Source organism: Pipra filicauda, unplaced genomic scaffold (assembly GCF_003945595.2).
Source record: "Pipra filicauda isolate LSUMZ 115617 unplaced genomic scaffold, ASM394559v2 scaffold28_size6257848_pilon, whole genome shotgun sequence".
Lineage (NCBI taxonomy): Eukaryota > Metazoa > Chordata > Aves > Passeriformes > Pipridae > Pipra > Pipra filicauda.
The window spans coordinates 909,627-926,144 of record NW_024104409.1 but is presented as its reverse complement, the minus strand read 5'-3'; the positions used below and the strand labels follow the sequence as shown (position 1 = coordinate 926,144).

The following is a 16,518-nucleotide window of genomic DNA, read 5'->3' as shown; positions in this document are numbered from 1 at the left end:
CACAGGTAGCAGGGATGGGTATGGGTGGCTCTTGCAGTGGTTGACAAACCCTTCCTGCCCTAACATCTGCCCCTTCCCATCTTTAAGGGCCTTCTGTTAAATTTAGACTAATACACAACTGAGGTCAGTGAAACTCCTGAAGGATTTAAAGAGTTTAAAAGTTGACTAAAATAGCAAATATAGAGAAAACTGTGACTGCTACAAAAAGTGATTTCTTCCCTTTCCATCAGTTTTTAATATTTCAAGCACAGACCTCTGGTTGAGCTCCCCTAAAAACATCTCCCTGGATATCAATAGCCATGCAAAGCTCAGTGCAAACACTTGGCTCTGTGCTGCTTACAATGAGGTTGGGTTTAAAACTCCAGCAGTTTGACAGCAGGGAGAGAAGGAACACCCTCCTGCTGTAGAAGTAAGATGCCTCCTTGTTAAGTACCCCTTTGGACTGGGCCTTTTTCTCAGCAAAGGGTTAAACATTTCAGTACAGAGCCCTGAAACACTGAGATTACAGAGCTGGAAGTATTATCACTAATGTCTGGCACATTCAGCTCCCTGTAAGTGTTCACAAATGAGCCCTCTGGACAGAGATTTTTCCATGTTAAAGGCAGAATTTTAGCAGCAATTGAACTGTTTCAATTGGTGGGGGGTTAATTTTTTTTAATTTTTACTTTTAATATTTTTTCTAAACCAATAAAGTCTATGGCTGTTGGATGTGAAACATGACAGAGATCGAGGGATGCAAAAACTGGAAGGCCATTCATTTTTTTGACAATTTTTTTAAATTTTCTATGTATTTGATTTAAATATGATAATGTGACAAGTCCAAACGCTCCCCCTACACATATTTCAGCCCCTGAGATTTATGTGCTGCTGTGCTTAAAATGACAAAATCTATGACCGTGCCAACAGTTCCTAAAGAACTAATGTCAAACACACTCACAATTACAGGGACAGGGCCAGACCTCACAGTGGTCATTCCTCCTGTAAGCTAGGGTCACCACGGCAAGAACAGAAAGAATTTATCCCTTATTCTCATTATTATAAAATGTAGGCAGTATCTAGATTTCAGGGAGCCCTACCAGGATATAAAACTATGAAATGCTGGGGAAAACAGTTGTGAACTGCATTGAACACAAGGGAACAGTGATGGGTCTAATCCCAGGGCAAGTGCTGTGGCTTCCTTCTCTACGCATTTCCCTGCACAAACCCAGAACTGAACCTGCTGAGGCCACTGGCAAAATAATTCAATTTCATCCTCCTTTTTCATACAAAGAATCTTTTATGGTGGATCATCTGGCTCCATGAGTTGGGGTTAAAAACAAACAAACAAAGCCATTAAAGATTATCAGCCTCCAAATAATTAAAATGCAGACACGAGCTCCCTTATGCTCCATTTCAGCACATTAAAAAAATCCAACCACCACAGTTTTCCCCAGGACCCCACTCGAGAAAGAGGATGGTTAATCCATTTTCCACATCTTTGTGTGTCCCTGGACCCTACTTAAATGTACTGAGCAAACCGAAAACTAACCTCCCCCTGCAGTTTGCCCACTGCGTCCAGAGAAGAGTCTTCCTGCAGGGTATCTAAATCCTTCACAAAACTTGCCATTTTTCCTCTCGGGTTGTGTGGTGACATTCACCTATTTTACTGCTGTATATGAAGACAGAGTGCAGTATAAAGGCTTCAACCTTTGTTTTAAAACAAAAGAATCATGGTATTAATGTTCTTAGGTGTGATACACAAGGCTGTGATCTCCCCAACATATTTTCTCAAAACTAGGGTCGGAAAAAACCCAGCTCTTATGTTCCTTTATGAATTGAGATGCTGCTCAAGAAAGCTGTATCATGCATGCACTTAAAGAGAAAGCTGCTCCTTCCTGCAGCAGCAGCTGGAGGTCTCTGGGTCCAAGCCAGCAGCACAGATAAGACCTGCCCATTACTGTTTCTCTGGCAGGATGATGTACACACAAACCAGAATCAGGAAAGCAGGAAGCTGCTCTAGTTTCTAACTCCACATCCCAACAGGATGCAATTTTCCTGAGCAGCCTCAAGTAATGTCCTGCCCTGAAGCAGAGCTGAGCAGCCCAGGCAGCTCCAGCTCACGCTGCCCCTGCTCTCACCCAGTTGATGGTGGCAATGATGACAAACCTCTGCCACAAAGTCTTCCAATGCTTTGCCTGTTGGAGCCCAGTTTTCTAGTGATTGGGGTTTTTTTCCTTTTCTTCCTGAAAAGGGCTTCCTAATGGCCTGGCATAATTTGTTGTCCTACATATGTTTGAATAGAAGCATAATTATGCCACAAAAGGGAGTACTTTTTATGCAATGAAATAAAAGGAACACAACGCAATGGGGCTGATTTGGTGGAAATGACTACATTGAGAGACACTCAGAATCTAGAGGGCATTATAGATCAGAGCAGAATAACAAAAGTGGACCTGAACTATCATTCAGTCCACTCAGATGAAAATAAAAAATGTAAAATCTGCCTGCCAGTGGATCTTCTTACTCATTTCTCTATTTAGGAGATGAAGCAAACAAAATGAAAATGTTTATATTTTTAGAAGTATGGGGGACACTAATGTATCTTCAAGATTTTATTCTCTCTAAATAAGACATCTCTTAAAATAATGCATTATTTATTCTAATGTAGTGTTTGTCAAGTCCACTAGGTAAGACCTAATGGATGATTAACAGGTTGCGAAAACCCAACACAATTCAGTTTGTCAGCTGGAAGGAACCAAAGGGATTAAACGGCTTTTGGAAATCTCATGAAATCTTTGTCCTTCATATCCCCATGCATTTGTAAAGATTTAAATACAGCACTGGAAGCTCATTCCATCATTAACCTACCCATGGGGAGAAGCGTTTCTCAAGGCGACTGAGCCAACTGACACAGAGGAAGGATGGCAAAGCCATAGCTGCACTCACAGGCACCTTTCAAGCAGTTCAAGAGGTTTCCCTCCACTGTGCTGTCCCATAATTAAAGCAGGACTGTACTAATTAGGAGGCTACTGGACAATGCAAGTCTCTGATGGCTCCAATCTGTTCCCAAGCAGCACCCAATGGGGTCAATGGTGCCTGGGGTGAGGGATTCTGGCCTTCCTCCCAGCTATGGAGAGCCATGGAAGGCAGCCTCCTGCCGAAGGCCAGTTTTGGTGCACAGTCCCTCCCAATGCACACTGGACAGGAGTTGGGCCCACTTGTGCAGCATCTCAAGCTTAAAATTAGCGCAGAATCAGCAATCAGCCTAGCACCAGGAGCCCGGAAAGGACATTTCTGGAGGTAGAAGATGACTGTGAAAGTTCCTTGACACTATGGCCCCCCTTCAAACCTTTGAACTGAAGTCACTATTCAACAGTTACGTGGATCTGCTGCAGCCCACTTACCACAGCTTTCTGTACACACTTGGGAAACATCTTCATACAAAGTATAAAACTCCGTATCCACTTTCAGAGATGACTGCAGTAGCTTATTTTATTCATTCTTGCAATATACTTCCAACTTCGATGAGGAGTTCTGCTAACTAATCTAGTCAAAGACAAAAACCCCTAAGCCAATCCATGAAGACTAAGCAGTTCCATAACCTTCAAAATAAGTTCTTGAATTTTTTTATAGTATTTGATAGCAGCTTTTTATTGGTTACAAAACCTAAGCCCATATACAAAATTAGGAACACATTTAGATGCCTCTTTGAAAGAACGTTTTAGTCTATTTTAACTGATAGTTTAAAAAAATAATAAAAACAATGCAATTTTAAACACTGTTCTGAAAACGTAAAAGTGCAGCAATATACTTTGTTTCCTTTATTAACTATGAAATGGTGCAATCCCAATCAAAAGCTGATAAGGTCACAGCAGAAAGAACTGAGCAAACAGTTCTCCGATGTTCACTTTTAATGTAATGCATTGAGTGCAAGAAAAGGATCAAATCTTTACAGTAGTGGAAAACTGTTTTTTCAGTATCAATTTGTATGTAATCTCTAGGATAATAGTGAGCGTAGGCTGAACCGGGTATCCATCAGTCTATATGGTGTACAGAAGACTAGACTGAATTAGAAGGGAGGAAATATTTGTCCACAATAACATCTGCTGGAACTCTAATTTCACAAAAACTTTGTGACCTTACCTAACTTTGACTTTTTATTGTTTAGTTTTTTAGCGAACACCACACAGTTTCAAGATTTTAGACTATAGTGTGTGAATAGGATGCAGTTACCATATGAAGCTTCAACTCAACTTTTGGGAAAAGAAAAAAGGCACAATGAACTTCAACTCAATTTTATGTGCACAAGAGTTGAAAAATCCGAGCCACCTTAAAGAGAAATTGATTCTAAAATTTATAAAACCTATAAATAATCAGAGGCCAAACCACTATATTAAAACAGATTATCTAGCAAGTAAAAATCTTGCAGTTTAAACATACGCTTGTATCCAGTTGAGATACAAGACAACTCACTCTTTAAAGTGGCTCCACCTTGGCAGATATATATTTAATGAATGCACACCTGCTATGTGTTGTTCATCAGTGGAAAAACAGCTGATCCACAAAGCTCTGATGGCATCTGTCCTTATCTTCATCACAGTAAATACAACCCACATCCAATAACTAAATTAGTTTAGATTTTTCTATCCCTTCACATCAATGCATTGGGAAATTACACCCAGTAAACAACAGCAACAAAACCAGTTTGTGTGATAGCTTACAGAATTTCAAAATTACTGATCTTCACCCCAGCAATACCAAAATCCCTTTGAAAGTGACTGGGTCAGGCGATTTTCCAAAAGCAATGACTTCACATACCTTATATAAAGTTATTTAATGTGCGCTGCACATCAGGTTTATGCTGAATAACGGCAGCTTCCAGACAGCCTCACACATCAACCAGTTTGTATGTTTTTAATCACATGAATAAGATTTGAGACTAATTTCTGAATTACTCTTCCAATACTCCAAGAATGAAGCTTTTATGACGCTTCTAAGTAGTTGCTGGTTTGTTGCCAACCACATCATCATAAGCACTGGTTACTAAGTAAAAAATAGTTTAAGACTAAATTACAGTAAACATGAAAGCTCCACAGTTTAAACCCAATATAAATCAACCATATCCAATTATCAATTTAAAACAAAAGATATTGACTACTGAAAGTTGAAAGCAAGATTCTTTTTAACTATTACATTTTTGGACAGAATTTTTCTTCTACAGTCTGGGACTCTTGCTTTCAGCTTAAACAGAAGTTCAAGTCCATAACAGGTTGTAGCTCAGGTAAAATACCATGCACAGCATTTGATTACTTCAAAACAGCAGGAACACACAGGCTGAAGTGAGTGGTCAAATAGGGCTCGCTGTTCTCAAAAATTAGGTATAATGGCAAAAGCTTTACCAGTCCAAATCAACAGTTCATTCTCCAACCCTGGTTTCTGAGGCAGTTAATGAACACACATCAATTACTGATAGCTGAAGTAGTTTTTCTGTTTGTTTTAAACTTAAGTGTTTAATCAATTGCCAAGTGTTGTGTTTTTATAAGTTACTTTTATTTCAGTTTCACCAATGAAATTCATTTGGCTTGCATTTTTGAATCTATTCTTCCACATAAAGTATATGTTTGTGGAGGATGATGATGGAGGCTCAGAGCAAACTGGGCCCCTGTAAAGTCTTCCAAAATGTATGCATCATACCAAAGTGTCTTGATCCACAGCGCACCATTTTCCAAAGAAGCTACTTTTCCGTGGAAAGCCAATGTGCCACCACTATGGAATATTCTTAACAAAACTGCAGATTGCGGTTGTCAGCATGTGGCACCAGGAAAAAGGCAAAAAAAGGTAGTTGGGACTGTTAAAAAGAATTCTGAAACAGTTTAAGAGATCATGCATATGCATTTACAGTCCATGTGATAGTGATGTTTGGCAACTGCAAAGTGACCGATACATGGCTTGCTTTAGAAGCATCAAAACGAAGAGGCATGTGTGTCTTGGAGCCTTTTGTTTCTTCACTTGGTAGCCATCTGGTGGTGCTTCGTACTGGTGTGGGACAAGAGAAGCTGCACTTTTTTTGAACTTAAAAATTAAATTCTTTTGTTTGAAGGTTGGCCGTTGGGTCGAAGTTGTAAGTACCTCCTTGAGTGGCTTCAGGAATGAGACTGGGGTCTTCATCGATCTACAAAATACAACAACAAAAACACATGAGAGGCCGATTCCCTACACAATTTGGCACATGTCAAAGAGATTCACAAATGCTCATATTTTCTTTTTTTTTATTATTTTTAATATTACTGCAATAAAATTAGATAATTTTTTCCAATTCAATTCCTCAAATATATTTTAAAAGAACAAACATCAGCTCTGTTCTAGTACCATTAGAGAAACAGAAAATTGTAATGGTTAGGGACCACACTGCTGTTTGGTCAAAGTAGTTGCTATTTTAGCTGTGCAGTTTAATTTTCAATGCCAATTTTTAGTACTTCTGGAGTTGTCTAATCACTAGTTGTGAATTCCGAAATTAGTTTTGTACTTTCTCCCATTTTCTTTCAACATGAAAATAATTTTTTATCAGCAGCTGATAGAAATACTTATATAAAGCTTAAAAGAGTTCTTAGTATCTCCTATCAGAATCCGAAGGATTTAGAATTCCTCATTTCAGAGCAGTTTTATATAGCTCTCATAAAGGCAATCTGAATTTGGGTTTAAACCAAAAGCACTTCATTGCTCTAGGGATACAGAGCGAAAGGCATCAGTAGGCAACTTCACCCAGCTTCCTCAGAGTAAGCTAAAATGTAGGTATTTAATGCCTCAAGGAACAGCAAATAACATATTCAGTAGCATCAATATGCACAACTTCAAGCCCTACCCATCCTCCTCCAAATCACCAGCTTTTCTCTGAGCCTCATTTGAGACCGTGTGTCATTCTGAAACAGGTAAGAGCCCCTGTGTGTGGGGTCTAAATAGCTTTCTGAGACACGGCCTTGCAGTAGAGTGGACATCAGAACTGACTCACCTAAAATCTTTTGTTTCTCTTTCTTTTGGGTAACGATACCTAAACTGCGGGGAAGAGATTAAAGCCTTTGGTGGCAGCAACAATCCGCAGGAGGAAGCATGGGATGTCATGCCCACATGAAGATTGAATCCAGTTTCAGAATGCTTTGCAAAATGTTTGTGAATTGATAATTAGCACTTCCTTCTTGTGCAGAGATACTACAAAGTAACACTGCCTAAGTTCACCAGCCTTTAACACAAGAAACTCAAGTCAGGAAGCTGTTAGTGCCAGTCCTAAAGTACATGTGTGCCACTTTACAGGGTTCAGCAAAAGAGCAGATGGAATTAACAATGAAGGGACATCGAGCAGCCAGTAACATCTAATGAGAATACAGAAGATCCTGAAGTCCATGGGCAGTCCATCTTAACACTACCGAGCAGGGTAACATAGTCAATCTCTTGTCTTCCTAGGGCAATTTGGTAGATTTCTCTCCTCTTCCCTCCCTTCCCCTCCCCTTTCCTCTTCTCTTTTTCTTTTTACCAATCCTCAAACAAAGGTTATTTTTCTACTTACAGCTACTGCCCAAAAATTTGCCTGGTTTCATGCTTCGATTTTTGTCTCCCAATCATAGAATTTCTACAGTTTTGAGTTTCAGAAGCTCCAGAAAACATAATAATGGTATAAATGATAATCTGAAGGAAAGTCTTGCTTTTGAGTAAAGGAGGCATATTCAGCCAATCAGGCATAGATTTAAATGTGTTAATGCAAAAAGTAAATGCACAAAAGAGAGTGCTATCCTCAATGAGGTGTTTTTCCACAAACACCAACTAGACTATGCTCTTCAGTTAGACACAGAAGTCTCAGCGTCACTATGGAGACTTTAGGACACTGCTCTGAGAATCATTAGAGGCATAGTGAACTTTTCATATACCTTAACTTCTGCTGAGTAACTTCCCAATCATATGCTGGGCTCATGAACTGAAAACTATTGAGTCCTAAAGTTAGAGCTGGCATCTGGAGAGTTCAATTTAAGAGAAGAACTCAAGACATAGTTCTGCTAGGCTGTCACCCTGGATGGCCCGGAAAAGATAATTTGTCTTCAAATTGCTTGTTGAAGTGCTTTCAGGGACTCACAAGCAGCGAGTAGCAGGAAGAGCTAGAACCAAAGGGTCAAAATACCTAATCTGGGTGAAACAAAATACTGGATGGTCTAGATCCATCAGCTGCAGTAAGTGTTAACAGTTTTGATGACTCTTTTCAATGAAGAATCCAGACTGAGCAAATACAGAGCTGAAATACAGAAACTATCTTAAAGTAAGGATCTGCTGCCCCTTCCAAAGACTGATGTGTGAGAAAGTAAAAAAGGAGAGACAGAGAACTGTTTAGATTCTAATCACAAGTAATTATATGTCAATTTACAGGTCAGTGTGACAAAATTAGGTCACCGTCATCAGTTTATTAGGCAAAACTAGAGTAGTCCTCTCAATCTTGCTGAAGAAAAGTCCTGGTATAGAGAAACTCTTCAAAGACTTTCAATTGAGGGAAACTGTACTGAACACGGAGAAGGAAAACTGACTTTCCAGATAATGTATGTTCATGACAATTGTAACTGAGGAACAGTGACAATGTACTTAAAAAAGCTAACAGCACAGTGCATATACTCTTCCATCTTTAACATACTTACATCATCACCAGAGAAATACTGATCTATGATTTCAAATGCTAGTTTATAAATGTCTTCATTCTCATGCTGTTGCAAGGCTTCAATTTTCTCTAACCCTGAATAAAAGAAAATGGAGAAGAGTTTTATAAGTTTAAACCAGTTACTGACTACTTAAAAGAAAATAAGAAAAATAATGAAACATTACTACTGAAACACGCTAGAATAGATGTAGCTTATTTGAAAATATCTACACAGCAGCTATCCTTGTCTCTGAGAGGAAAGAGAAATAGTTTGTGAACTTTAGATGCCATGGAATCCTCCATTTTATGAACAATGGATAATGGAATTTTCTCTCTTTTTAGATAAAACGCTCTATATTTTTAAAGACTTCTATATACTACATAGCTTTTGGTTTAGTCATTGTGCCTTCTATGCATCACCAAAAGGAAGTGGCTAAATTTGTATGTTGTCTATGAGTTTCAAACATCAAGGTGACAAAGCCTCATACTCAGAGAAGCTAAAACACTAGTCCTATTTTCAAACTGGACATGGAATAACACATGGGAAAAGCTTCCAGTGTATTACATTCTTCAATATCTCTTTACTATAATACATTAATTAGCATGTGTTACAACCTGGATTACAATATCAAAAAGACTCCTCATCTGGCTTTGATCTGTTGATGAAATTATGATCCTAAAACTGCTTCCAAGGAAATGAACTAGAACAAGAATTGTGTGTTTTACCACAGGACTAAGTATGTGCAATTATCAAATGAAAAAAATGAAGAAGTGCAATTCTTATTTAAGCCTAAAAATCTAAAAAATACCTAAGCTACAGAAAACTCCTTTAAGAATTGACCATCTTTAACACATGACCATCTCCAAACCAAACTAAACAGAAAAAAAAAGTAAATTTTCTCATTTCAAAAATCTGCTTGTTTACTCAAATAGCCTGTGGTAAATAATGCTGCAGTAAACATCAACAGCAGTGAGGGGAAGACAGAATATCCACCAAATCAAATTTTTTAAAAGCTTAATAAGGTCTTACCTCCACACTCTTCTATAATTTCAGCTATTGTGCTAGCCTCATCACCAGCCATTATCAGGATGTTTTTCAGGCCATCCAGCACCACTTGTACCACTTGAGAATCCTTTACTGAGAGTAGATTGCAGAACGGTGGGATTACATTTTGCTGTACAAGGTATTCAACCTTAATGATTAAAAAACAAAAAGTGCTTTCAAGATTGTGCTTCTTACAAATGGCTGCATGTGCAACATTTTAGTGACAACTTGAAATCCCACTACACATACCTGATCTTTTCTCCCACTTATTGTCAAATTGCTAATTGCCCAAGCAGCTTCCTTTTGTGTTCCAAAGTCCCCCTGTAAAATAAAATTATTAGCTCATTAAAATTAGCATGGAAACATCTGTCAAACTTATTAAAAATCACAAACTCCTCATGTCAGATTTATAAAAAGAGGATGACAACTTGCATAGCTGATAGTGTGACTGACCTTAGCCAGCTGGTGTATGATCATAGGGATTAGCCCAGCATCTATTACAGCCTGAACTTGTTGCTGGTTTCCTGCTGTGATATTGGAAAGGAACCAAACTGCTTCCTACAATAGGAGAAAACAAAAAAATCAAAACACTTCTAAAAACTAGTGATCAGATAAAAAAAAGAACCCAATCAAACCAAACCATCTCAAAACAAATCATTAAACAGGCTTCTTCCCCAGTAGCACTTTTGGCACACAAACTTTTATTGCACTATGAAAGCCAAACATGCAGGGAATCAATGTAAAAGTGATATGTTTAATTCACAGGGCCAGATTCTTTTTTACATAAGGAGTGTCTCCATACATCAGAAGCAATACTGACTTAAACCTTATATCCTCTTCGCACTGCTGGAGTCACAGACACGCTTTAAACTTTCAATCAGTTTTGCAAAGAAAATAGGAAAACTGGTAAAGCCTCATAAAAAAAGGACTTATCCTGTAATCCGACTACTGACAGCTCAGTAGTAGCTTTCTGTCATGATACAAGGAAGACTAACTCCGCATCCCATTTTATTCCTGAAACATGAAGTGATGCTCACAAAGCTTGTGTCCTGTGACTTTGCTCATTAGTTACTCCTTCTGGAGGTTCATTCACATAGTTAAAATCTATGTCATGAAAGTTAAAAAATTCCTAGTTACAAAGGGGGATACTTGTCAAGGCAATCCAGTACATCTCAAAGAGGCTCCAATCTTAAATAAAAGTCAAACAGATGTGTCAAGCAGCCAATTATGAATCACTGCAGGAAAAAAACATAATGGGTTTCCACTTTTTTAAAGATGTGTATCTTGCTTTTATTTGTATTTTCCCTCACAATATACACTTGAAACAAAATTCAAAGCACTTCCAGACTCCTCTTACATAAAAAAAATTCTTGGCATTCAAAGGAGCTCTTCGTCATTCTTTTGTGAGCACTAGAAGTGCAGGAAAAATAAATCACATCAGTTTGACTGTCAGAGATAACTTCTTCAGAGCTCTTCACAGTTCTTCAGGGCCTGAAGAAACAGAGATTCCTCACAAACAGATTTCACCTCAATAGTACATACTTAGTAGTGGGGGAATCATGCAAGCTCAACCAAAAAGCCTCCTCCTCAGCCAGCCCCATCTTTGCAGTGGAAGATGGCACAATGAGTAAGAAAAAGGCAAATAACATGAAATATAGCTTTGGAAAAGAGGACCCTGATCACTTTGTTTCATCAAACTCTCCCTATTTCATCCAATCTTTGCAGCAGTGAAGCTGCTCCTGCCAAAAGGAAGGAGAGGAAATTCAGAGGCAATTTTCAGAAAAGCACAGTGGTATAGCCTCCTTCCTTGAAGGTGAAGATGGACAAGAGAACAAACTTCACTACGAAAAGGTGGAGCGGAAAAACTGGATCAGTCTTAACGCAACTCACTAGACTCAACCAAAAGTAACAGCCTTTATTTACAGAAAACGGTAATTGAAGTTATCCAGTCACTCGCTTTGCGAATGAAAGGAAAAAGTATCACACTCCAAAGCAAAAACCATCAGTCCTCCCAGAAAGTATGAGGCATCAACACCAATGCATGGATACTCACTATGGATGTTTGGTTTCAGCCCTAATTAAGCACCAGCCTCAAAGGCCGCATCTTTATACAAAATTGCTCACATGCTGGACGTAATAGTTGTAAGAAATTCTTCCGTAATATTGCACATGCTACTGTTTTATTTCTTAAACAAAAATATTAAGTTAGGAAGAAACAAATCATACCTTGTTTATCTTCTCTTTTGGATGCGTCAGGAGATTTGGGAAATAAGACAAAACATCACAATTGAGAACAACTTGTGTCTGTTCATCAGTACCAGTTACTATGTTGCCTACTGCTCTCAGTGCTGCTGTCTGAATATCCAAAGTGGGAAGGAAAAAAAATTGCATGTTAAAGACATCGCTGTTACTTATGCTAAAACAAAGATAATTTTAAGATGTCTCTTTATAAAAACACTTTGCTAAATGCAATTTAGCACTTCATCCTGTGAGCTACATCACAAAAATGGGTACTGTTCCATCAAAAGAGAAACACACAGTACGTCACCGAATAAATGCAGTGCAGCTCAACTCAAAAAGTGTATAGATTAGAAATAAAAGATTATTAAAACAACAGACGATTAATCCATCAAGTATCTGATCTGTGTTACAATTACAATAATGGCTGCTAGGCTCTAACTATGTCTGCCAGTGTTGCTTACTTCTCCATTCATCTTCCACTAGGGCAATCTAAACATCTCGACTACTTTTCTGAGTCTCAGCTGACTTTCAGAAGTGGACTTTGTATCTTTATGTATTGGTCAGTAAATGCTTTACAAGTGACAGAATACTGGAGAGACTCCTTTTCATCAAGTGAACCACTCTGACAAATTTCAACACAGCCAAGTCTCATCCAAAGTACAAACTAAACAAACACATAAAATGCACAGATACACAAAAAACCTCCCCATTACAGCGTCTGGTTTATAAAAACCAAGCACACATTAACTAACTTTTAGTTTCCCTTTGTCTTCAAAATTAATGAAACTAGCTCAGTCAACCTACCTTTCATAGCTAATTACAAATTTACTTCACCAAAAGGACTCAGCATCTGCAAATATTTTAACATCCAAAAGGTCCTAAAATACTAGTTAACTTCCATGAACTATTCCGACAGAATATGCAGTACCATGTATGCAGCAACAGAAAAAGCACATATAACTTGAATTCTGGAAAAGTTTAAATCTGTCGTCATTAAATAATTTAGGCCTAAAGGAAGGCACTCCTTGTAATCACACAGTTAATGTTTAACCTGTCACTTTACTTAAAACTGTATCAGAACTGTTTTGCTTGAGTTTTCTTTCATTTTAATAATCTTTTTTCCCCAGTGTAGGTAACACCTTTTGTTCAGTTTTACCTGCACAAAATGTAGCTATAAATGCTTATCTCAGTAACTCCACTAATAAATGCTCTAAGGCACATATTTTAGCAAATAGCTTACAAAAGACTATCCAAGAGCAAATGAACCAGACTTACTTGAACTTTAACCTCTTGATGACTCAGAAGGGGAACTAGAAAAGGTACAACTCCAGAATCAATCACCATTTGTATCTGTTCATTTCCACCGTCTGTTAGGTAGGACAAAGCCCAAACAGTGTCCACAAGAATCTACAAATTGGAGAGAACATGGTTTACACATTGAACAGAAAAATCCATATAATGGAAACTTAATTTAGTGAACATTCCATGTATTTGAGAGTGGGGAGAAAAAGCATGCAATTTAGTTAAGAAAAACTTAAACATGATTATGATGAGACCTAATCAGTAAAATGTTAGATTACGTACAGCTATAAAAAAATAAGGCCATTTGTTCCATCATAGTAACTTTTACATGTCCTCTCAAATTCCTTTTTAATTAAATAGCACATTTTGGTGCATAAAGTGACAGCATACATCATCTCACAAAGGTAAGCTGTTGGCTTGATTTGCACTTTACCAGGTAGACAACCAGCTCAGATAAGTAGTTGTGCTAGTAACTTCCTGAAGAAAATACCAACCCAGCCTCCTTAGCACTGCTGTAAATTTGTTAGCTGTGCTATCTTTTGATTATGGAATTTATAATTTCCTTAGTCTCTAATCCATCTGTCTACACCTCAGCATTTTTGATCCAGTGCAGTTTTCAACTGAAACTGTTCCGGATATATGCCTTCTTCTGCCTTCATATTAAGAATAAAATCTACAGCAAAGGAAAGGAGTTCTTATACCAACTAAAGGACTAGCAAATATTGTAAGGTAGCAACTACTCAAGTGTTCAAGCAAAGCAAAACCCACAGAGAAATGCCTATCCTGCAGGGCAATTTGAGAATCCTAAAGAAAGTAAAGACTAAGTCATGGATGACTTGATAAGGATGATTTGAAAGCCCTTGAAAAAAAAAAGGTACAAAAGTACAGTCATTGAAAGGTAGTATCTGAAGCAGAAACAAAGCCAGCAGAAAGAGGGATATCACATCACATAGAGATGATGTTAGGAACTGCAGGAAGAGAAATCTAGAGCCCACAAAGGACATTATCTGTTGAGGTACTTAGATCTGGTCTACTTTTAAAATACCCACTTAAAATTTCCAGCTATGAAGACAGCTGAGTACTGCAGCACTGAAAACACAGGAAGGACTTCACAGTCCTGACCCACAGGCTGCTTCCACCCAGCTCCAGATGCCAGCCAGCACAGACCTAATGCTCTCTTGATGCAGCCTGCTGCTGCCCTCACCTCCTATGCTGCAGGGACAGCAGAATGTGCTGCAGTGGAGCCAGTATCGCAGCAGAAGCAGTGAGAGATGGTGCCTCACCAGTTTGCTGCCCCACAGCCCTGTTGGTGACGAGAGCAGCAGCCGCCAGAAGTGCTCACAGGACTGTGGGCTGACCTACCTGCATCACTGACTCATCTCCAAAGATAGGTTTGCTGCTCCAGTACAGAGAGGCTGGGACCAGACTGGTACCTCCAAACTAGCACCTGACTCTCAGGATCAAAATGACGGACACCCTAATTGAGATCAGTCAAAACCTGGAATCACAGATTCTCATATCTACTTCAATAAGCTCTCATACAATCATTGCTTGCAAAAGCTTTCAGATTTGGCAGGGGAAAACTGCCTATAGGTTTGAAGTATATTTGGCTTTGCTATGTATTTCCATTCAGGTTTGTCCAAGTTACGCATTGAAATGTCACCATGTGCTGTCTCCCACTCATTACACTGGGAAAACCCTGGCAAAATCCCAGATTAAACTGTGCAAATATTTCATGGAGCCAAGCCCACTTCACCATTAAAAGAGCAGCAGAAACACCACTACTATAGCATGGAAGTAACGAATGACAGTTCCACCAACCTTATGCTTTATCCCCAGACCCACCACAAGGGTTCACTTCCTTCTTCCCTAAATTAAAGGATCACTGTACAGATTACAAAGGCCTGACAGGAGAAGAAGAGCAGCTTGGTATCCTTAGTTACAGAGATCTTTGTTTCTGAAATCCCAACGTATGGCTTTAGGAAGTAAGTCTACACTTCCAAGGATCTTACTTGGAAAAATATAGGTAAACCCGTGGAGCAGGAATGTGGGAAGTACTGGAGGTTTAGTATTATAACCATGAAGGTTGTCAAAGGTGCCAGAAAACAATAGTTTATTGCTATTTATTTAAGTGTTTTCACATGTTATTTCTTTAGTGGAACAGGTTGTGAAGTCAGGCACCCAACAGGTTACAAAATTCAGGTTTACACTTACACTCACAATATTTGATTGATATGTGGAATTAAATGTATTTTTTTACACATGCATTATATATCCTCTATGCAAAATTTTAAATTGGGGCAGAATTAAAGTGAAGCTGATGGTAAAGCTGGCACTTTCATTTTCTAGAGCTCAATTCTGCAAGATAGGAATTTTTTAACATATTTCTAATGTAAAGGATGCAAAAATCCCAACTTTTAGAAAAGGTTATTTCAGAAATGTATTTGCACTTTCTTTTTTGTGCTCTGAGAGACTAGTTATATTAGTCTTCATATTTGTGTATTTACTAATTATTAATAAATTAATACACAAAACCAAGTTTGCTACTTAAACACAATCCTGCAGCTTTTTCTTTCTAGAGAGAACAGAGAATTTAAATATTGAAAACTTTAGGAAGTACTTACGTTTATATCTGTATGATAAATGAGAACACACAATGCTGGCAAAATCTGTAAAGAAGTTCATCAGTCATTACAAAAGAATAATACTAGTGGTACAATCAAGAATCCAAGTACTGCAGTCACAACTTAGCTTGAGTCTGTATTAGCATATGGTATTCACACACTTCCCAGCAGCTGGTCACTCCCTCAAAGTACGGACAAAAATATGTGCATTGTATTTAAAATTTGTAAAAATATGAGACAGGACTATATTTCAGACACACAGAGTGCAGATTGTATTTTGAGGGAAAACAAGCAAACAGAGATAAGATACACGTCTGCTATTTTGAAAGCTTTGTTACCACACATAAAATAAAAATCATTAGCCTAGTATCAATACACACAACCTGTTGGATTAAAGTTTTATTTTTATAATCACATGTGGAGAAAATATAAAACTGAGCTGTGATAAGACTGCTTAGAACAGAGTTTTTTATTTAGTAAAGTAGTATGTGTAAAAGCTTCTCTGTTCTTTGTTTCACTTTAAAAATGTCACTAAAGTTTAGTTAACAGTATCATACTTCACATGGCTTCAAAAACTTTACCTACGCTTTGGAATTAATCTTAAAATGAAGAACTTTACGTACATTACAACTATAGTTCCAGTCAAATAGCACCAT

The 16,518-nt window shown here is 38.1% G+C and overlaps 1 protein-coding gene across 1 annotated transcript in view; it reads right to left on the bottom strand.

Moving 5' to 3' along the window:
* Positions 1-3,444: 3,444 nt before the first annotated feature.
* KPNA3 (karyopherin subunit alpha 3) overlaps positions 3,445-16,518 on the bottom strand; it is a 51,027-nt gene continuing 37,953 nt past the window's right edge. The window contains exons 10-17 of the mRNA XM_027721362.2: positions 15,863-15,907; positions 13,212-13,343; positions 11,922-12,050; positions 10,149-10,253; positions 9,945-10,016; positions 9,681-9,843; positions 8,652-8,746; positions 3,445-6,151 (exon numbers count right to left, since the gene is read on the bottom strand). Of these exons, the coding sequence (XP_027577163.1) occupies positions 6,053-6,151; positions 8,652-8,746; positions 9,681-9,843; positions 9,945-10,016; positions 10,149-10,253; positions 11,922-12,050; positions 13,212-13,343; positions 15,863-15,907 (840 nt within the window). The 3' untranslated portion in view covers positions 3,445-6,052. The remainder of the gene's footprint in view (positions 6,152-8,651; positions 8,747-9,680; positions 9,844-9,944; positions 10,017-10,148; positions 10,254-11,921; positions 12,051-13,211; positions 13,344-15,862; positions 15,908-16,518) is intronic.